The sequence below is a fragment of the Triplophysa rosa genome, linkage group LG18 (assembly GCF_024868665.1).
Source record: "Triplophysa rosa linkage group LG18, Trosa_1v2, whole genome shotgun sequence".
Lineage (NCBI taxonomy): Eukaryota > Metazoa > Chordata > Actinopteri > Cypriniformes > Nemacheilidae > Triplophysa > Triplophysa rosa.
In genome coordinates, this window is record NC_079907.1 from 16,029,587 (window position 1) to 16,051,776 (window position 22,190).

The window sequence follows — 22,190 nt, forward strand, 5'->3', positions numbered from 1 at the left end:
ATAAAAATTCAATTATAAACCAATTGAAAGAAACATGTAACAAGACAGAAAGAAAAAAGAAAGAACAGATAATAGCCCTCGTGCCTCAGCCCTCATGCCTTGTGGGTAGACATGTACAATATGACAAAATAAGTGCAGACAAAGGCGACTGTAAGCTGATCCACACTAGGCTGCAAAAAACCAGTGTGTTCCCTGCACGTTTCCGTGGCACTGTGAAGCTGACCTCACTGGAATGCTCTTGTGCTGAAGAGGTGCTCTGGGTCCTGTGAGAGCCAACTGCACCACAATTACACCAACAACACCTGTTAATATTTAAATAGAAGAGCCACTTTTACACTTGTTGGCCACCTATGCATATTAGGCACAAAACCTTTCAGATTTGTATCTGCCTGTCAGATAATAATAAACAGCTTAAAGATAATATACAGACGATCCGAGAAAGCAGAATGTATATCTGAAATGAGGTCAAGGATGAGACCAAGCGTTTACTGTTGTATGTCCCCATTTCCAAATCACCAGCCAGTACAATACCGACACACTTTTTAGTGGTTTTGAAAATATTGACGTCTTGTATAATGACAGTTGCAATGTAAGAAGATTCAAAGCTAAACATACAAAGATATTAAAGAAAACAGAGCCGTACGATTCAGTCACCTACTAAAATATACCTCAGCTGTATTGGTATTTCTTATAGTGCATATTGGTTTATACACTGACATTCTTATTAGAGCAGAATTTTAATCACAGGTCAATTGTATATTTTCATTTGTGATTAGGTGTTTTAAAATAAGCCGCTGAACAGTGTGGCTGGCACCTTTGCAGAGAGGCATAAGGCTTTAGATAACCTGGCAGAAGTGTGCACAGGAAAAGAATGGTCAGCCAGCTCAACACTATCATTTTCAGGGAGTCTGCTGGAGATAAAATCCACCCAAAAATGTGATTGTCCGGCCTGTGGTCCTTAAAAAAGAATTTTCAATGGCTGGTTATCTTTTTATGGCAGACAAGGGGTCAACAAAGTGAGATAAACAGGTTTCTTTAAGCATTTAAATAGGTGCTATCCACATGTATAATAGCAGGCATGTTTGGAAAATGTAGGTTTTCTGGCATCTTTGTCTGTAGATAGTGCCTTTTGATCTTCCAAATGTTTTACATTTGTTCTTACGTTTCTTTAGTTTATATATCACTTTTTCTCAAGGAGCCAATCCAACCCAACATAAAGTGCACCATATATCATCCATAATGCACCTTACATTTCAAAGGGCTGCTTAAGGCTGGAATTATGCAATCTGTTGCATTCTTCTGTGGAGGTGATATTTCAATCTTTTCTCTGGTTTTTGAGAGGATGGACCGCACATATGCCCTGTGTATACATTTCCCTGAGAACATCTGGTCTTTATTAGACACTTGAAAGCAGCAGTCAGGCTTCTTGGTTGTTTGGCGTGTGGCTGAGGAGGAGCCAGAGAGATGGACATCTCGGGTTTAGTGTTTGGCTTGTGCTTGTGTTGAACTCTGTCTGGATTAAAGGTTTGCAGGCTCTGCTCCACACCGTGCATACATTAGAAAACTGCAGTTTAAGTTAATTTTATGACTTAACTGACTCAAAAGGTTTGTTTGTGTTAGTTGATTGCTACAAAACGTTTTATGTACATCAGCTTTTGTAGTGGATGTATTATTTTGATTTTACTGTAGCTAAATTAACTCTTTGTCTCTCTCTCTCACACACACTTATTCACTCAATGAACTCACAGTGACCTCGTGCTGGTATCTTTTTAATTGAAATGTGTGGTATGACTATCAAAGCAGTAGGGTGACTGTAAGCACTTACAGAGACAGTGTATTCAGTGTGAGAAGGTCTGTGGTTGAAATAAGACGATTTCTAATGTTATCTCCTTTTTTAATGATAGATTATCTGTACTGTTTGTTTGGAGTAGTTAGTCTTCAGTTGCTATGATCTGTTTCACTATAGATGTTTACATGTGCTTTCTTTGTACAAATGACACAATTTGCATTATATCCTATGGGCTCTTATTTTGAAGCTTATAATTATAATAACTTTACGATAGTACTAATTTTAGCCCTTCTGTGTCTTAGTTTATTTATTAATATAAAATATTTCTTTCAAAATATTTATTTTATTTCTTTGTTCGCATTTTCCATGTTTATTGCATCTAAAAAATATATATATAAAAGGCTGCATTCTTAACCCTGCTTTCCTAGTTTCCAAAGACCTGACCACAATAAAACAAAACAACAAACGTCTCAAATAACATTTAGCCATGTGTCAATATCAGGCCTTTTGTGCGGTTTTGGAGTAATAAGAGCAACAAAACTTCAAATAACCCAGCAACTTTTTTCTGAATAAAAATAATATCCAGAGTAAGTTGCAATGTTATATCGTGATAACATTTTATCTTGTGACATCGTCATTTTAGTGTTCATGAGAGTATTTGATCCCTATGTTTGGGCAACAGTAAAAAAAACAGATCCAAATAAATGCTTTTGGAAAATATTTCTTTACAGCAGTCAGGCAAGCACTTGGTTCAGGAATCTTTTTTTAGCTGCAGGAGAGATACAGAACCAAATCAGGTACTGCCAGAAATTATTTATGTAGGATTCATTGACAGCGTGTTCACTAACAGCTTTACAGATAAAAGTGTATCACATTTATTCAGTTCTCTCTTAATTGTTTTTCCAGCCTTGAAGAGTCCGGCTGCATTCCATGAACAGAGGAAAAGTCTTGAGAGATCCAAGGTTAGAACCATAAGCAACATTATCTCACAGAATCCTTTCGAAAACAAAGACACATGGCACACGCCGTGTCTCTGCGATCAAAGTATGCCTCACAAATAATGACATAAATCATTCTATAAAAGTAATTTTCTAAAACAATTAGAATTAGATTTAAAGTCTTTGTGTTGTGTACTGTGTACTCTATTTTTAAATATTTTAATGAATGTAGTTGTCAATATTTTGCAGACTGGAGATTACCTAAAGCATAAAATCAGAAGCCGACCAGATAAATCTGAGCTCATCAACATGCACATTTTACAAGGTAAGATCAGTTTTGTTTTTTAGAAAAAATAAATAAAAACATCCACACATACACTGAACGATTACTAACATTCAGATGAATCAAACAGTGGCGGAGCTAGAGTTTTATATATGGGGTGGCCAGGGGGTGGCCAAGGCTACTTCAGGGGATCCAGAGACCATGTCAGAAAATTAGTATGTAACCCTGACCTGGCATCGAATTATCACAAATAAATCCTAGTATTGCTGATTAGATGTACAATAAAGCAATAAGCCCCGCGAAGCAGTGGGTTACAGTGCATTTTATAACAGCTAAGAGTGCCTAAAAGCCCCTTAGCCACTGCTTCATGGGGCTTATTGCTTTTATAAAACAGTTATTACATATGCGTAGCAAGGTTTCATAAAATAAAGTAAATTAAATTATATTTAGGCTATGTAATGCAGTCAGCCGTTATAAATCGGGATATTTTATAACAGTTTAGAACTCGGCTCAGCCAATCAGAATCAAGGACCAGAACTGATAATTTACTTCCCAAAGTTCCTCAATCTAAGTGTCAAAAATATGACAAATGTATACAAAAAAATTTCCCAACGTAATGAAATTAATGTAATTCTAAATGTATGTAGTTGAAGTAAATTTATAACATATAAATGATGAAAATGTTAAAAACATAGTTTAACCCTGATAACGCAAAACAAGACCAAAAGTGTGTTTCAAATAATGTGGATCAGAGCAGCATACAGTATAAGATGTTATAAATATAAAACTCATTCCATAGGATTGCAAGATTAAAACAAAATCATTGATGCTGATTATTGCCCTTGATGTAATCTTGATTATTACTTTCAGATATTAGAAAACATGAAAACGTTTTACACGCTACAAAGCTGAGAACGTTTATGAATGATTTCATTGCTGTTTTTTGCACTTTTATCAAAGTGCACAATGATTTTCCAAGGAACATGAAAATCAAAACGGTTATTCAAACTGGAAATATATAGAAAGCAATCAAAAACCATCTCAATGGCTTCAGGTTATACATTAAAGAGTCTGACTACTCTGCACAATGAATCTCTTTCTTACATTGTGTATGTACACGGTTGTTCGTGTTCTTGATAAACTGTGTGAGCGTGGTGCACTTCAACAACTCTTCTTCACCGGTGAATCATTTAAACGCCTCGGATTGGCTAGTATATTAATTTGATGATCTGTGATTGGCTGTAATGCTCACCGCTGTAGCAGATCAAAATGTAATGCTGTAATCGACATTCGTTAATTTTCATTTTATTTAGATTGCAACTGTCGTAGTTTTTTACATTGAATTTGGAGGGCAGTTTAGTTCACCTTGCTGTCATTTTTTTCCAAAGCCTGTGTTAATTTCCGACCCTGATGTAAACAATGTATGTTGGGAACCGATCTCTCTTATCTAATCAATAATCTGGTAATGGAGCCTATTGTTAACTTACACAATAAAACCTTTTTTCAGGAATTCTTAAACCTAAAATATGATGCTTCCTTCTTGTGTACTTAATTTCTTAAAGAGTACATTCCTCGAGATCATAAAAAATACATTTCATGAAGTGTTTAATTTTGCTGTGTTTGAATGTAAGCAATCTGCCAAGTTGTAAATCCGAAGGTGAACGAATAACAAAGTTATTAGCTTATAAAAAAGGTAATCGACTCTGAATCACGCGAACAAGCCATGACCTGTCCGAATCTTTAACCACAATGTACCTACGTCACTAGAAAAATCCCCGCCTACTGACTGCGAAAACTTAACTCTCTCCTCCCCAAACACTGTACTAGCTCGTTCGTGACGTGTGCATCATGTCTAAGAGAAGCTGTGTTCTATGTAGTGAAACTAAGTCAGTCTTATTTTCACTACCAAAGGAAGAACTTCTGAGGAAAAAATGGTTACTATTTATTTTTCAAACGACACCAAAGGAGTATAAACCGAACGTTTTACTTTGCGCGCGTCATTTTACCGAAGATTGCTTCATCAATCTTGGCGCCTTTACTGCAGGATACATTAAACGTCTTTCCTTAAAAGATGTTGCAATACCAACTTTATTTGGACCTGTAAGCTCCACCGAATCACAACCTGTAAGTGTGACTCTTTATTTTTGTCTTTACTTAAAATTAAATTTGTGTGACGTTATCTCATGTCTGTGTTTAGCTAACTTTGCGAACCACAAGTAATATGAGAGGAGACATTCACCAAGGGTTACTGTACCTTTAAGGGAGGGAGGAGTTAGTTGTGTTGTTCCTGTTTTGTGATGTGTGTGCTGTGGTTTTACTTGACTCGCTGTTCGGTGTGAGAGTTATATTAAAGTGGAGAATAAGCGGACCCGACACATCTTCGTTTTCGTCTCCTCGTTTATTGCACTCCACAAGTGGTGACCCTGACGCGAGTTGGCTACGGCTGAATTATGTCACACCACGACGGCGATGAAAATGCTGCTGCTAGCGGCGCGGCTAATGTCGGTGCTACCTGCGCCGCCACCGTCAAATTACCGGACTTTTGGCAGCACAACCCACGGCCGTGGTTTCAACACATCGAGGCCCAGTTCCAGCTGAGAGGAATAACACAGGACGTGACAAAATATTTCCACGTGGTAGCGGCTTTAGATGCCTCGACGACAGCCAGGGCTATGGCGCTGTTAGAGGCTCCTCCGGTTGACGGCAAATACGACGCACTCAAAACATTCCTGTTGCAGCTTTTTGAACTGTCGGAGCTGGAGAAAGCAGACCGCCTTTTGTCTCTGAACGGCCTTGGCGACAGCAAGCCGTCCGAGTTAATGGAGAGGATGCTAGCTGTGCTGGGCGCAGCGGATCCCTCGTTCCTTTTCGCCCACATTTTTCTGCGGCAGCTTCCAGTACCCGTGCGCACCGCGCTGGCCAGTTCCCCCCTCCCTTCCTCCAGAGACTACCGGGCACTGGCTGTGGAGGCGGACAGGATTTTCCTCGCCAACCGGCAGCAGTTTGTCCATGCGCTGTTGCCCCCCCAGCACTCGTTTGCCCCGCTTGGCCCCCCGGAGGACGACCTGGACACTGCAGCTGCCGTGACGGCTCGCCGACAGCGTGAGGACGGGTGGTGTTATTACCATTCCAGGTTTGGGGCCAAGGCCAAGCAGTGTCGTCAGCCTTGCAGTTTTAGAGCCCAGGGAAAAGCCAGGGCCGGCGCTCATTAACAGCTATGGGTGTTGGCCGTGACTGCAAGCTGTTATTCATCACTGACACCTTGTCTGGCCGGCGGCTGCTGGTCGATTCTGGGGCTCAACGCAGCATCCTGCCGGCGATGACTGTGGACACTATGGCTGGCGGGCATGGCCCCCCGATGGACGCCGCCAACGGCACACCCATTCGTACCTATGGCACGAGGTATGTAGAAGTGTGTTTCGGCGGGCGGCGTTTCGGCTGGGATTTCGTAATGGCCGCCGTATCTACGTCGCTCTTGGGGGCGGATTTCCTCTGCGCTTACAGACTGTTGGTGGATGTTACAAACTGCCGCCTGATCGACGCCCTTTCTTTTGCTTCGTACCCCTGCACGCTTGGAGGGGTGGGGGCACTTTGTCTGTCGAATACGCTTGCCACCGGGGACCTGTATCAACGCCTGCTGGCTGAGTTCCCTGACATAACCACGCCCATGTTTTCATCGGCAGTGGCTCAGCATGGCGTGGAGCACTACATCACCACGGTTGGCCCCCCGGTCTATGCACGAGCCCGGCGCCTCGACGCTGCCAAGCTCGTGATCGCCAGGGAGGAGTTCGCTACCATGGAGCACCTCGGCATAGTGCGCCGCTCTAACAGCCCGTGGGCCTCCCCCCTACACATGGTGACCAAGGCTGATGGTGGTTGGTGTTCCTGTGGTGATTTCCGACGCCTGAACAACGCCACCACCCCCGACCGGTACCCGGTGCCGCACATACAGGATTTCTCCGCCCACCTAGCCGGCGCCACCATCTTTTCGAAGGTGGACCTGGTGCGTGGTTACCACCAGGTGCCTGTCCACTCGCAGGATGTCCTCAAGACAGCGGTCATCACGCCCTTTGGCCTTTTTGAATTCCTGCGGATGCCTTTCGGCCTCAAGGGTGCAGCGCAGACATTTCAGCGCCTCATGGACTCTGTGCTGAGGGACATGCCCTTCCTATTTGTTTACTTGGATGACATTCTCGTGGCTAGCGCGTCCGCAGACGACCACCTGACACATATCCGGCAGCTATTCGGCCGGCTCAACGAGCATGGTCTCATCCTTAACCCGGCTAAGTGTGTGTTTGGCCGGTCGTCCATCACTTTCCTCGGCCACCACATCACCCCACAGGGGGCCGTGCCCCTCCCGGCAAAGGTGGACATCATCGCCAAGTTCCCACGCCCACGCACTGTGAAGTCCCTGCAGGAGTTCTTGGGTATGGTGAATTTTATAACCGTTTCCTCCCCCATGCGGCCCACCTCATGCGACCCTTATACGACGCCTTGCGGGGTGGGAGGCCGGCGGATGTGTTGGATTGGGCCCCAGCGATGACGGAGGCTTTTGATGCTGCCAAAACCGCGCTGCCCAACGCTGCTCTGCTGGCGCACCCGTCTCCGACCGCCCCAGTTGCTCTTACTTCGGACGCCTCAGATTACGCCATGGGGGTGGTGTGTGAACAGTGGGTGGGCGGAGCCTGGCAGCCGCTGGCCTTTTTCAGCAGGAAGCTCCGTGACAACGAGAGGAAATACAGCGCCTTCGACAGGTAGCTCCTGGGTCTTTTCCTTGCCACCCGTCATTTCCGGTTCCTGTTGGAGGGCCGGCGTTTCACGGCTTTCGTGGACCACAAACCGCTGACGTTTGCTATGGCCAAGTCTTCGGAACCATGGTCTGGTCGACAGCAGCGTCAGCTCTCTGCCATCTCCGAGTTTACTACTGACATTCAGCACGTGGCCGGTAAAGACAATTTCGTAGCCGACTGCCTCTCCCGGGCTGTTGCTGGGTCCGTCCACTTGGGCCTCGACTATGCTACTATGGCGGTGGATCAGAACGCGGACGCTGAGGTGCAAGCCTACAGGACAGCCCCCACGGCGTTGCTCATGGATGTTGTGATTTTTGACACGGCCAACGCTACGCTCCTCTGTGATGTCTCCACTGGCCAACCGCGCCCTATGGTACCTGCTGGCTGGAGGCGTAAGGTTTTTGACGCCATCCACGGCCTTTCCCACCCGGGGGTGAAGGCCTCTACCAAGCTGGTGGGGGCCAAGTTCGTCTGGCCAGGCCTGCGGAGGGATGTCAGGGCCTGGGTTGCTGCCTGTGTGGCGTGCCAGCGCGCAAAGGTGACTCGTCATACCAAAGCCCCCTTGGCACCCTTCAAAGTGCCAGAGAGACGTTTTGATCATGTGAATGTGGACCTGGTGGGCCCCTTACCCCCCTCCCGTGGTTACACCTACCTCCTCACCATGGTGGACAGGACCACCAGGTGGCCAGAAGTGGTTCCCCTGTCCTCCACTACATCAGCTGACGTGGCCCGGGCGTTCATTATGGCTTGGGTGGCCCGTTTCGGTACACCGTCTGACCTCTCCTTGGACCGAGGTCCGCAGTTCACATCGGAGCTTTGGACTGCGGTCGCCGAGGTCTTGGGGGTGAAGGTCCACCGTACCACAGCCTATAACCCTCAGAGCAATGGACTTTGCGAGCGGTTTCATCGTGACATGAAGGCCGCGCTACGGGCCAGCCTTACGAACTGCGACTGGGCTGACCGCCTCCCATGGGTCATGCTTGGCCTTCGCTCCGCCCCCAAAGAAGATCTGCAAGCCTCATCGGCCGAGTTGGTGTACGGCCAGCCTCTGCGCGTTCCGGGTGAGTTTCTTCCGGATGCCACGGCCCAGTGGTCTGTGGCCTCTCATCGGGCTGTGTCCCGGGACATTGCCGATGCTTTTGTTCCTATTCCCACGACTCACCATGGCCTCCCCCAATCCTACGTGCCCAAGGATTTACTGTCGGCCAAGTATGTTTTCATCCGCCACGATGGCCATCGTACCCCGCTGCGGCCCCCCTACGATGGACCCTTCCGAGTCCTGGTGGAAGGGTCTAAGAACTTTGTTGTGGATATGGGGGGCAGGCCTGAGCGGGTGGCGATAGACCGTCTCAAGCCTGCTCATGTGGATATTGGTAAGCCGTTTCAGCTGGCCCAGCCTCCTCGGCGAGGGCGCCCCCCTGCGGTAGCCTCGGCCCCTGCTCTGCCCCTTCGCCCCTCTCCTGCTAAGCGAAGCCGTTATGGCCGCCTGATCCGCCCCCCTCTCCGTTGACTTTCATATACACTGTAAACGCTGTTCTGTTTTGCAAGTATGCATGGAGACCTATGTTTTCTTTGGGGTATATGTTCGGTCTGGCCTGTTTTTAGGGGTGAATTCTGGGGGGGCCTGTGTGGCGAACCACAAGTAATATGAGAGGAGACATTCACCAAGGTGTACTGTACCTTTAAGGGAGGGAGGAGTTAGTTGTGTTGTTCTCTCTATACACTGTTAATATCCAACCACCTGCAAACCGTAATACAGCAGTAATGATAGGCGGTCCATTTGCGACACATGCTGAACGCGTTTGACCAATCACAGCAAACTAGACCATTTGACCAATCACAGCAGACTAGACCATTTGACCAATCACAGCAGACTAGACCATCTGACCAATCACAGCAGACTAGACCATTTGACCAATCACAGCAGACTAGACCATCTGACCAATCACAGCAGACTACACTATCTGACCAATCAGATCAGACTACGCTGGCGGAAAGGCGGAGATTACACAGATGAATCGCGGAACGAATCATTTGAGAGTCAGTCAAGAAGTAAGGTAATAAAAACTGCTTATTATTACGAAATAATAGTATTTTTAGATCATGTATGTACATAAACTTGTTGTCGGACACTCCATAAACCAAAATAAGCCCTTAAAAATATTGAGGAATGTACTCTTTAAGTTTGTATAAGGTAACGTTACACCTGCTAAGAATGTTATAAGAAATAGGGGATCTCTCCCAACTCTGTGTTTATATCCATTTAAGGTTAGAAAACGCTGGGAAAACTTTACATTTACGCAACATATAAAGGTGTAACGTTAGAAAGTATGTAGGTAACACTATTATGGTATGGTTCAATAAAAAAAACTTACCTGAGTCTGACATGAAATGCCTAACAAGCAACCATGTTTCAATATTCCATTTGTTTCAGCAAATTGCAGAGATCCATTTGCTTCTTTTATTTCATTTGTCTCCAATTCCTTGCTCAATTCCCTGTTTGTACAATCCAAAGCACAACAACTTTATCTCGTTCTAAATAGAGTACAAATAGCGGTAAACACTGCTGCTTTCAGCCTTTCTACAACTCAGATAACTCAGTGGACGTGACTCGCTTGCCTTTCGTGTGTGGTGACGTCACGTGCAAGAACTGCCACCGAATGTCAAAATAAAAGCTTTGTTCAACCAGAGGTGAAATTAGATGTCAATTAACATAAGTAGCAAATCAAATTTTGGGGTGGCACCCAGGGTGGCACTGAACATCCAATTGGCCACCCTGGGGGCCACCCCAAAATTTGATTTGCTACTCTGGCTCCACCACTGGTATCAAGCCACATGCAACAGAGAATACACCTCATGTGATTGTTGTCCAAAAAAGGTTCAAAAAATTAGGATCATTTACCTGTTCTTTTTGGGGGGATTTTTATTCCAAATTTTGGAATAATAGTAAACCCATAACAAGTATGGAATAAATGCCTGTTCACACCAAAAAAGAGAACTATAAAGACCAATAAATTAGCATCCGTGCCAGTGGATGAAAACATTATTTTTATTAAGCACAATTCACACTATTTCAGTGTATGAACCCTTAAAATTATAATAGTTTTGTATTGGCTGTCAATGTCATCCAAGCGTGCCGCACATATCCTGAAAAGTTAAGCCAAAGCAATTTCATTATCTTTATTGTTATAGTTGTGATGTCGACTCCACTATTCTCTTAAACTTAGAGCTTAATAAAATAACTAATAAAAATTTAATAAAAATCAAAACTAAGTGCTATTTTCTTCATGCTGTGTATATCTTCAAAGTAGCCAATCTTTGCCTAGAATTCACAAAACCATACTCTCAGCACTTCATTAACCACCTTAGGAAGGTTTCACCCTGGGATGCTTATTAAACAAATGTTTTGTTTTGTAAATAAAAAATTTAAATCTTGACAATTATATTTTTCTTTACATATTTTATTTCAGACATACAATATGCCTTTAGATTGAACAGTTTTTAAGATAATAAAATCATCATCATCAGTCAAGTATCTATAAACTTTTGAACGGCAGTGTATTCATCAAGAAGACACAAGCTGCGTGTTTTGTGGCTGCGGTCATTTCAACTGTTTACAGTGGAAGCATTTTGACACTTCAGACTGAGCTTCTCATGATCCGCTCTGACTGATGAGCACCTAGGGTGCGCCCTGACTTGGAAGCACATACAATAACTGTTTATTCAACAAATGACTGCATCATTTATGTGTTTGAGTGAAGGGCCGCTGTACTGGATTAATAGTGCTTACCAGCATTCTGTTTGCCATGCAGACACGGCCAGCGAGGGTCCTGCTCAAGACTCGCAGACGAAACTCAAGCGAGCCAGGCTTGCAGACAACCTGAACGAGAAAATCGCTCTGAGACCGGGCCCACTGGAGCTTGTTGAGAAGAATATCATTCCTGTCGATTCCACTGTTAAAGAAGCAGCAATAAAAGGTATAAAAACTTGAATACTAGTGATTTATTTCATTGTTACCACAACAGGTGTATGTTCCCATTAAAAGCTCATTTGGCATACCACACAAGTGTTACTACGTTCTTAGTTGCTTCATTAACTTTTGAATCATTACAGTGGCCTTGAGTATATGTTAGGCAAATTAATACCTCAGATGATTCAAATAATTGCTATTTTACTTAAAAGATCCTAAATGACTGAATATTTTTGTGCATGACTGTCCCAACAATCCCCAGAATTCCAAGCAAGTGATGTTTAGCAAGATTCCTTAAAATCTTCCCAACCTTTGCCTCAACAAACACAGCTTGATTTAGGAGGCCGTCAGCTCCTGCTCACGGGCATTAACTCGCAATGTGTTTACTATGTAGTCTGACCGCAGTATGTTGTCCCCTCAGATCCCTCCAAAGCCAGTGTTTTTGGACATGCTCAAAGTAAACATTCTGTGTTTTCCCCCTGGAGCTGTCGGTAAATGTACTGCATAAGACAGGCATGAGGCTGGGGGCGATAGTTTATACTACCTCTGTTGGAAGAGGAACATGTTTTATTGAGACAAACAGCAGCTGTATTTAGATCCACCCTTTTCGCTGGAGATCAAATGAATGTCTCGTTCATTTCTCTGTTTTGACTCACCGTGATTTATGCGGCTCCGCCGAGCCACCTACAAAGGTGTTTGGGAAGAAGATGCTGCTCCCCAGAGGCGCCCATCCCACAATTCTCTTTTCTTTGGTTATTAGACTTTTGTTATTTTATATAAAAAGGTTTTATATGTTAGTAGAGCGAAGAATTTTTTTTTCACCCAAAATTAAAAAATAATTTACTCAGCCTCTTGTCATTTCAAACCTGTATGACTTACTTTCTTTCACAGAACACAAAAGAATATATTTTGAAGCATGTTGGTAACTGAACAATGGCGGTACCCATTGACTTGCATTGACTTAGTGTCCGTCCGTACAATAGAACTGAATGGGTAACGCTGCTGTTCGGTTACCAACATTCTTCAAAATATATTATTTTGTGTTCTGCAAAAGTAAGTCATACACATTTGAAATGACAAGCGGGTGAAGAAATGATGTCAGTGTTTACTTGTTTATTCAACCAGTATTGCAAATATATAATTATATGGGTATTTTAATTTGCATGCCAGCTCCGGTCCCAACATCAAATCTCATTGGTTCTCGCAATGTGAATCATCATGAAGCCAGCGTGCCTCCATTACGTGTGTAGGTTTTTCATCTATATACATTCAAAGTCGTGACCTTTAAATACAAAATATCAAATATATAGACAGTAGTTTTCACTCAAAAATGTATTGTTTTACCTCAGAAGACATTTATTAACACCCTGGAGTTGTATATATGGGTTACTCTACGCAAAACCACAGAGAAATTTCTCAAAATATATTCGTTTGTGTTCCACAAATAAAACCAAGATTTTAAACAACAAAAGGTGAAAAAAGATGGCAAAAAATATATTTTGAGAGAACTATCCCTTTAAGTGGAAGCAATATGTAGCAATGTCTATACAAACACATCTGTCTGAAATGATCTAGTAAAACTGGACAGGTTGTAGTCAGGCGCTTCCTGGGCCTTGTCATACAGTACAGTCCAGCCCAACATCAACAGCTAAAGGAAATAACGCTCACACATTTCCCGGTGTGACGGCGGCACCAGACAGCGTATGCACAGCGCACGGTCCAAAGTGTGTTTGTCATGATTGAAACCAGCCCCTGTGCTCCTGGCAGGTCACATGTTCAGATATGGAATCAGTTCAACACATTTGCCCCTCCAAGTGCCATTTCACACTGCCCATTTCTTGACCTCTTAGTCTGACCTATCATTGCTCCTGCTACTCTAAAGTGATTCTTGTCAATCTAGCTCTGCAACATCATGGCACTGCTCGACCAGGTGCAAATGACAAAGAAATAAGGGTGATCGGGATCGAGCCGGTCGCACACACACCAGACACAGCAGCATTCTGGCAAACGCTCAACACACTCACATTCCCCTCAACATATACGCACCATCAGACGCAAACAGACTCACGCACAAACTCTTTACTCAAATATTTACACAGACTTCAGAGCTTTGTAATTCTTTCAAAGACTGCTGGTGTTAAGATGTTAATCAACTGGGTTCGTGTAAAGTTGTTCTTATCTTTTTGGTTTAGCCTGCTTTGTTTCGCTTCTTGGATTTGTCCAGCTCTGTTACCTTATCTTAATGCATTTGGGTTCTTCTATCTCAATACACTCGTTTGTCTCTTTCTTATCTTCATAGTGAACCATGGGAAGTACCCCAAGCAGGAGGACTCGTATGCTTTTGAGGAGGACAGCAGCAATGAGAGTCTGTCCCCTGAACAGCCTCACAGTGAAGAGTCGCAGGGTTTCACTGAACCCCTCCCGGAGAACAAAACCAGCGGCTCGGCCTCCCCCACCATAAACAGCACCAGCCATGTGAGAAAATACACTGTCACAAATTTTGGCTATTCTTTCTCCACACTTTGCACATTTTGACTAGGCAAAGTCGTCCTCAGGTTGAGAGCACAGATATTTCGGTAACACTTTACAATATGGTGCATCTTTTAACATTGTTAAAGGAATAGTTCAACCAAATATGAAAATTCTGTCATCATTTACTCACCTTCTTGTTATTTTAAAACTGTATGTATGTAACTGTTTCTTCTGCAGAAAACAAATAAGATATTTTGAGAAATGTTGGTAACCGAAATATGGCAATACCCGTCAAGGCCGGACTGTTAAGCAAAATCGGCCCTGGATTATTCGGCCCACATTGGCCCTCCACCATTTCTGTCGACGGGGGGGTTGTATGTGCCTTCGCGTTGCGTACCTTCGCGTTTATAATACGTCCGTCTGTCTGGCCCAAGTGTCCATTCCGGCCCCATACATTAACGGCCTACCGGGAAAAGTTCCGGTACTCCAGATGGCCAGTCTGCCCCTGGTCACAGCCGTTCTGGACTTTGACAGAATGTCTTACCGGTCAGTCCGCCCCTGATACCCATTGACTTGTTTAGTGTCCATACAATGGAAGTGAAGGGTACTGCTGTTGTTTGGTTACCAACATTCATGATCATTTTAATAAGAAGTGGACTAATATCTGACTTTGATACAGTGTTTCATTGCCATTCCAATTAAAAAAAAGATTCCTGAAGCAAAGCCAAGTGAGGGAGAGTTTAGAGCACGTTTACACAATGAAAAACAGAAAAGTTTTTCTTTTGCATTTTTGAAAAGTTTCACGTACACACGACAGCGTTATCAAAACAATCTGCATTTACACGGATCTGGGTAAACGAATAAAAACACCGTATTATGCATGACAGGCCAGTGGATGGTGATGCGCTGTAAAGAAACACTACATGCTTGTGCACATATGCATACCCTGTTTTAAGGTAAAAGCGTTTTTGATACATTTTGTCGGTGTGTATGTGTGTTTACAGTTTGTGTTTATAAATAATATAAATATGTCTCCGCTGGTTGTAGTGGTGCAGTAAATCTGCTTTTTGCTGGAGAAATGACAAAAAGTATGTTACGCTGCACAAACATGCAGCATGGAGGCCGCCATTATTGTTTGGGGAATACTCGTGCATGCCTACAGACTGGACTTGTAATAAACGAGTTTACACGGTTTAATTGCTGTCGTTTTAAAAAACTTTGACATCCGTTTTCAAAAGTTTGCATTTTCAGTCCCCCAAAACACTGTTGTCGTGTACATGAACTGCCAAAACGCATAAAGTTTTCAGTTTTTAGTTGAAAATGGTCAAGTGTAAACTGCCTCTTGGTCATAGTAAGCAGTCTTAGAAAAGTAAAAGTGTGCCCCCTTTGGTAACAACAGAAACTGCATGGTTCTGTCCAAATTCTCCAGGAGCCGTTAGACACTGTATGACAGGTCTTTGACTCTGTTCCCAGCTTAGCATGCCAGTGTGTTTCTTACACAGTAAAAGGTGTATTGTTGCTTTTACAACATTGCTTCGGGCATTAGAGCGATTGCATGTTCTCTGGCAAATGGAATAATAAACGACTGTTGCTGTCAGGGGGCCTGGCATGAAATCATGACCTATTACTGTTGTCACGTTCAGTAAAAGCGTGCATGTTAAGAAATATTTATTTTAGCATTGTGTCTGTCCAGTGATGAGAGCTGTCAATTATGAGCATTTAATAACCTCATGTGCTTTGAAAACATACATAAATCTTTTATAAACAATGTCGTCTGGGTACCAGCTTTGTTACTGTTGTACCATAATAAGTCATGTTTAAAGTTAAATGTTTAACAGAAGAAATAATGTTTTTTTTCATAATCTTAAATATAATTGGCTTAGTTTCTATTATAATTTTATATTGTAAAATATCCTTTCAGAATTTAATTTTGTAAATTTCATTTGACCATATGTAGGGGTCTCAGAACAAAGATGTCACCACTCAAAACCAAGAGGACAATGCACATGCCACAAACAACCAGGCATCTCCACCCATTCCAGTCCCTGCTATAGTCAAGGTAAGAACTTTTTTCCTGTTTACAGTAACCAAACAACAAACACAAAGTTCAGTTTCATCTGACTAAAGTTTGAGATTACATGCTTTAATCATAAATCACTGTTCTTTTACTCTGTAACCAATTGAATAAAGCAGTCCAAAATGTCCGACAAGAACCGCCACAAAAAGCCCAAAGATATCAAGCCCAAAGTGAAGAAGCTCAAGTACCACCAGTACATCCCTCCGGACCAGAAGGCAGAAAAATCTCCACCTCCACCAATGGACTCCGCCTACGCTCGGCTCCTTCAACAACAGCAGCTCTTCCTGCAGCTGCAGATCCTCAGCCAGCAGAAACACCAGCAGCACTCACATTCCCATCAGCACCAGTGTCCACAGAGCCAGAGCTTCAGTTACCAGCCCTTAAACCAGCACACACCAAACAAGTGAGTCCTGTGACAGTCTTGAAATCTTTTTTTATGTTTTTGAAGTAATTGTAAAATCTTTTAGATCATCAGAAACAAGTCAATCAAATGTGTCCAAATCAATTTTCTGTAAAACAGGCAATCCAGTGAACAACAAACATCATGCAGTTCAAGTGTACCAACTAGCGGTGTAAACAGTAGCTCCTCATCTCCTGTAAAGACCACCTACTGTAATCCCACCCCCATGACCTCAGTAAGGCCAGGACCATTGCCTGCGAACCTGGATGACTTAAAAGTAGGTTTTAAAGGGTTTGATGTATGGTATTATTGTACTATATATAATATATTGTATCATACATAATGTTATAATGTAAATACATTATAGCTATTTACATTAAAACAAATGTTGATGCCTGTATTTTCTAAATTACATCATTATTACAACGTTCCAATTACTGTCTTATTTTTGCAGTAAGCATCACTAATATACACTTTTCATCACTAATATATATTTTTTTCCTTTTTATATGTGAAGATTTTATTTCCAAACAGTTGAATCCATTTAAAAAAAATAAAAATCATGATTTTTTCAAGTTTTTGCATATGAACTCTTCACATTTTTATAATACACCTTATTTTATATTTTATTTATTTGATATTTTAATTATTTTGATGGTTGGTACAGGCAATGTGCTTTTATTTTTAAATAATACCATATTTCCTTCTTTATTTTGACCTTATTTTACTTTGTCTTTATGTAGCGACTGTTAAGCTGCTTTGATACAGTGCAATACAATATTGTATTGAAAAGTGCTATAGAAATACATTTGAATTGAATTGAACTGCTGAACTTGCACATTTGAAGTGTACAATATTAACCGCTATAACAATAGGTGTTAATATTATTTTGTCCAACCCCTGTATATAATACCAAGAAATCATTTATATGGCTCATTTCTGTGATGGCAGGTGTCTGAGCTAAGGCAACAACTGAGAATACGTGGCCTGCCTGTGTCTGGCACCAAAACGGCCCTAATCGAGAGACTGCGGCCCTTTAAAGATTCCAGCTCCAGTTCCCCGTCCAGCTCTGGAGACATCAGCACTATGACTTTCCCAGTGACCCCCACAGGATCTCTGTCGTCCTACCAATCCCCGGGATCTTCAAGCGTCATGTCTCATGGTGGGGGTTATTACCCGTTCTGCAGCACCAGCTCCACTCCACCCATCTCACCAGCCTCTTCTGACCTCTCAGTCAGTGGCTCCCTGCCCGATAGCTTCAGTGATGTCACAATGTCCTCCCCACAATTTGGCCTACAGCCATCACCAGCCCAACTGAGCACGGATGAAGCCCAGAGCATTTCAGGTGGCCTTGGAATGGGTTGCCAGGCTGGTTTAGAGTCTCTAGGTATAGATGCTGAAAAGGACAAGATGTTGGTGGAGAAGCAGAAAGTGATTGAAGAACTCATATGGAAGCTGCACCAAGAGCAAAGACAAGTGGAGGAGCTGCGGATGCAGCTCCACAAGAGGAAGCGTGGCCACTGCTTGCAAGACTGCCCTGCTCCACCACCAGGACACCCACCGCAACACATGATGCATCTTCAGCCTCCAGCTCAGATGCAACAGTTTTATGAAGTGTCTGTTAAACAGGAACATGTGGCTTCAAGCTGCCCTCTTTCATCCAAACAGCTCAAAGGTTGCCCAAGCAATAGCTGCTTGGAGAGGATGGATCACTGTGATTTACACAGTAGTCCTCACTGCCTCGAGGTGCCTTCTTCTGGAAGTCCTCCTGGCCTCTCAGCATTTCTGAGCCCTCAATGTTCTCCTCAAGATTCGCCCGTAACCAAAAACTCCAGCAGCCCCCAGCCCAACAGCCTGCCTTCATCCCCCAGCCACCCATACATGCTGACCCCACCTCTGGGTAGAGACGGATGCTCTCACTCAGTCCCTCGAAATGGACCCAGAACGCATAATATGCAGGTACCCAACGGCATGCAAAGAACTAAACATTTGTACTATTTTTTTAGAATGCTGTTTCCAAAACTTCAGAACGAATTCACATACTTTGACAGGATTTACTATACTATACTATATATACTGTATACTATATATACTATACTATACTATATTTAGGATTCAGCCATTGACAAAAACATACTACTACAGTACTTCAAGACCCAATATCAATTCTATTTTATACCTGTTCGCCTACCCCTTGCCCTTTCCACTTGAAACAGTGTGGTAAGAGGAAGGGTTGAAAACATTTCCCTAAGAAATGGGACACCACTACTACACAGTCATACGTCATCATACGTCACTGCTAGCTGTATACAACAAAAGAGATGCAGCAATGTTTATCACAAAGACGCCACTGTCAGCTGTATTCATATCAGTTTTGTGGATTACAGCCTAGGACTTTTTCGCCAAAAGTAGCTCACCCCACGCGATCGCGTTCCAATTCCCTAGACAGAGGGGGAGACCCCCTGAAGGTGATCATGAACAGACCGGTGGAAATGGAACGTGTTCAGCTAACCCCCGGTCTGTTCATGATTACATTCCGGCCCTGGTTGCAATTACCTTTTCAAAGTTGTCTTATGTTGCAGTTCTATCGTGCAATCAGTAATGCGGTATGTTAGCAAACTTTAGTGACAAACGTTTCAAGTATTCAAGAACATGAATATAAACACAAAATTACATTTTAAATAAATCAAATGATTATTTGTTGTTTAAATCCTTATTTATGCCAAAATAAGACTTAAGGCTTGTCCACACGGGACGATAATCTCATGCGTTTATCGTTGACGTTTAACGCCTCGTGACTAAACAAAGGGCGCCAATGTGAGTGTGCACACCGATGCGCAAAACGGCAGGCGTAAAAGCATAATATAAAAAAAAACCACCTCTGGCTTTTTTTGCTTTGAAACGGCACGTTAAAAACTGGCCGACCAATGAGATAGGCGCTTTTGTTCACGTGCCTGGAGCTGCTGAAGTTACAGTAAAACACGACTTGGTGGCGCTCAAGCACAAAACGGTCTTGCCAAGCACACATTGAATTCATGTCAGAAGCATAAAGTTGCGCAGCGCCACCTTGTGTATCGGGTATGTCTGTTTTTCATTAAGCGCCATCAATGTCAGGGAGTGAATTTGCACGTTCACGCAGCTCATCGCCAGGTATGAATGCTGAAAAACGTCTCAAAAAACACTGGCGATAAGCATGTGCGATTATCGTCCCGGTGTGTACAAGTCTTTACATTATATTCGCGTGAGCAACCATGTTGGAAAATTTCATACCCCTTCGTTTGAAGTGAGGTCCTGAAAAATCTTACCCCTACCCCTACCCCTCCAACCAAATCGAGTATTTTCTCGTCATTTATGATCATTTTTCTGGCTTTCTCAGTTTTCACTTTTATACAGTAGGAGGCGCTGTTACTGATCTTCTGAAAGACTACAGCATCAATTGATCCAATGTTTAATTTGATCCGGACAAAGTTTTTGGTCAAACTCAATTTGATCAGCTTTTTGTTAAAAATGTTGTATTTTCGAAGAAACAGCAAGAGGTGAATAATTTGATATATTGTATGTTCATATATTCACAGAATTAAATATTCTGGGTGCTCTCAAACGTTTGTGGAAATTGTTAAAAATGCTTGCACTGGCTGGCCAATGAAAAAAAAATATTGGTGAAGATTTCAAGTACTTTAACAATTACTAGTATTTACATAGTATTCCATGATTGAATAGAGGGAATTCTATTCTACCTGTCCAGAAAATGCATGGTAATAAAAAAAACCTTCTGTAACAGAATTAACAGGCTTCTATGCTTCTAACTGATGAAATATTTCTCTCACAGCTTCAGCAGAAAAATATTGGACAGTCGGTAAGCTGCGGATATGCATCTGACCGAAGAAGCTTGCAGCCTATATACCAAAGCCCTGCGGAGAACAACTTAAACCACAGAGGGTTATCCAAGGCCAAGAATGCTAACATGCAAAAAGTATGTGAATAACTAATTAAGCATAACTAAATACGTCATGCATGTATTATATCTCACTTGTGGAAGCATTGTGCATTCTTATCAGAATCAGAATCAGAATCAGAAGAGCTTTATTGCCAAGTGTGCTTGCACACACAAGGAATTTTCTTTGGTGTTGGAAGCTTCTAGTACAGACATTTAACACAATGACAATACAATATAATACGATTTACAGTCTAAAAGATTCTAAATTGTGCATATATAAATTATATTACATCTACTACAGTGAGTCTCAATTATATAGGTCTCAATTGTATCTTCTCAGTTCAAATAGAAAATATGGTACTGTTAAATGATTTTGTACATATTCCAGTAGTGTCTCCATCAACAAACCAGACACAAAATTCACTGTGCTCGCAAGTCACCACAGATTTCCTGTGGCTCAGTGGTTAGAGCATGGCACTAGCAAGGTCATGGGTTCGATAGTCAGAAACAAATGTATAATACAATGCAATGTAAGTCGCTTTAGATAAAAGCTTCTGCCAAATGCATAAATGTAAATGTAAAGTCTTCAAGAACATGAGCAAGTCATATGACCTTCACATGCCCAAGCTCTCATTCTGATATTTATTGTGATACAATCACAGTGTTGATGTTTGATGCACATAATACAAACACAAACGGTACCTGCGACCCTCTAGAACCTTTCTCTTCTCTTTAGTCCCTCTTCAAAGATGTAACATTTCGCCATGTCTCCTCATATAGGAGGCAATATTGCACTCTGCCAGGCACGTTGAGCCAAAGTCTCCCACATCCACCACTGCCTTCTGTAGTTCAGATTCGTCTGCATCCGACACTAAACAGCCCCCATGCTATGAGGATGCTGTTAAACAGGTAAAGCAGTCCCCAAGAGTAACTCGGCCCAGCTCCCTGCTCTAATTTCTGTCTCGCTCGCTTTCCTCTTCCCCTGTAGCGCGCGCTCTGCTCTCACACCGCGCACCCTGTATGAAAAGCAGCTTTCTGGCTGTCTTTCTTCCTAAAAGAGGAAGTTATTAGTGGCAGTCACAATGCTGTATTGTGTACTTCCTAGTTGACTGCTCTCCTTGATATCGCCTGCAGAAATAAACATTCGCCAGCGTAACAATAATAGTACATTGCGTTTGAATGTGATCATGGCTAACAATGCGGTCATTATCTCTTTGTGTATTAAAAAGAAAGGCGAAGGCACGTAATGCGTCGATTGTGTTTGAAAATGGCAAATATCAACACGCTGGTTTTCACACTCACGTTAATTTAATGCTTTTCCAGCAGATGACCAGAAGCCAGCAGATGGATGAACTTCTAGACGTCCTTATTGAGAGCGGAGGTGAGCATACTGATCGTGTAAGCGTTTAGTGGCAGCACATTTATTTAATAGTGTCATTTGAATGGAAAACTTTAATCAGGTAACACTAAACTTTTGCGAGGCGCATCGACAGCCTGCTCACTGTTTGTGCTGTGATGTGCTCCCCTTTCCTCC

The 22,190-nt window shown here is 42.7% G+C and overlaps 1 protein-coding gene and 1 long non-coding RNA gene across 14 annotated transcripts in view; one reads left to right on the plus strand and one right to left on the minus strand.

The window, feature by feature from the left end:
* Positions 1-22,190, plus strand: part of myocd (myocardin) — a 270,135-nt gene that overhangs the window by 241,711 nt on the left and 6,234 nt on the right. For 6 of the 13 annotated variants that reach the window (XM_057358972.1, XM_057358978.1, XM_057358975.1 and 3 more), the window contains 11 exons: positions 2,696-2,751; positions 2,977-3,052; positions 11,613-11,777; positions 14,070-14,245; positions 16,200-16,301; positions 16,433-16,722; positions 16,840-16,996; positions 17,671-18,678; positions 20,549-20,692; positions 21,437-21,565; positions 21,980-22,037. In XM_057358972.1, the coding sequence (XP_057214955.1) occupies positions 2,696-2,751; positions 2,977-3,052; positions 11,613-11,777; positions 14,070-14,245; positions 16,200-16,301; positions 16,433-16,722; positions 16,840-16,996; positions 17,671-18,678; positions 20,549-20,692; positions 21,437-21,565; positions 21,980-22,037 (2,361 nt within the window). The remainder of the gene's footprint in view (positions 1-2,695; positions 2,752-2,976; positions 3,053-11,612; positions 11,778-14,069; positions 14,246-16,199; positions 16,302-16,432; positions 16,723-16,839; positions 16,997-17,670; positions 18,679-20,548; positions 20,693-21,436; positions 21,566-21,979; positions 22,038-22,190) is intronic. The other 7 variants (XM_057358976.1, XM_057358986.1, XM_057358980.1 and 4 more) reach the window with 4 other exon arrangements.
* On the minus strand, positions 208-22,187 carry LOC130569384 (uncharacterized). The gene is made up of 3 exons (XR_008964823.1): positions 21,959-22,187; positions 11,591-11,753; positions 208-302 (listed from the first exon to the last, which is right to left on the minus strand). It is a non-coding gene; the product is annotated as an uncharacterized LOC130569384 (long non-coding RNA).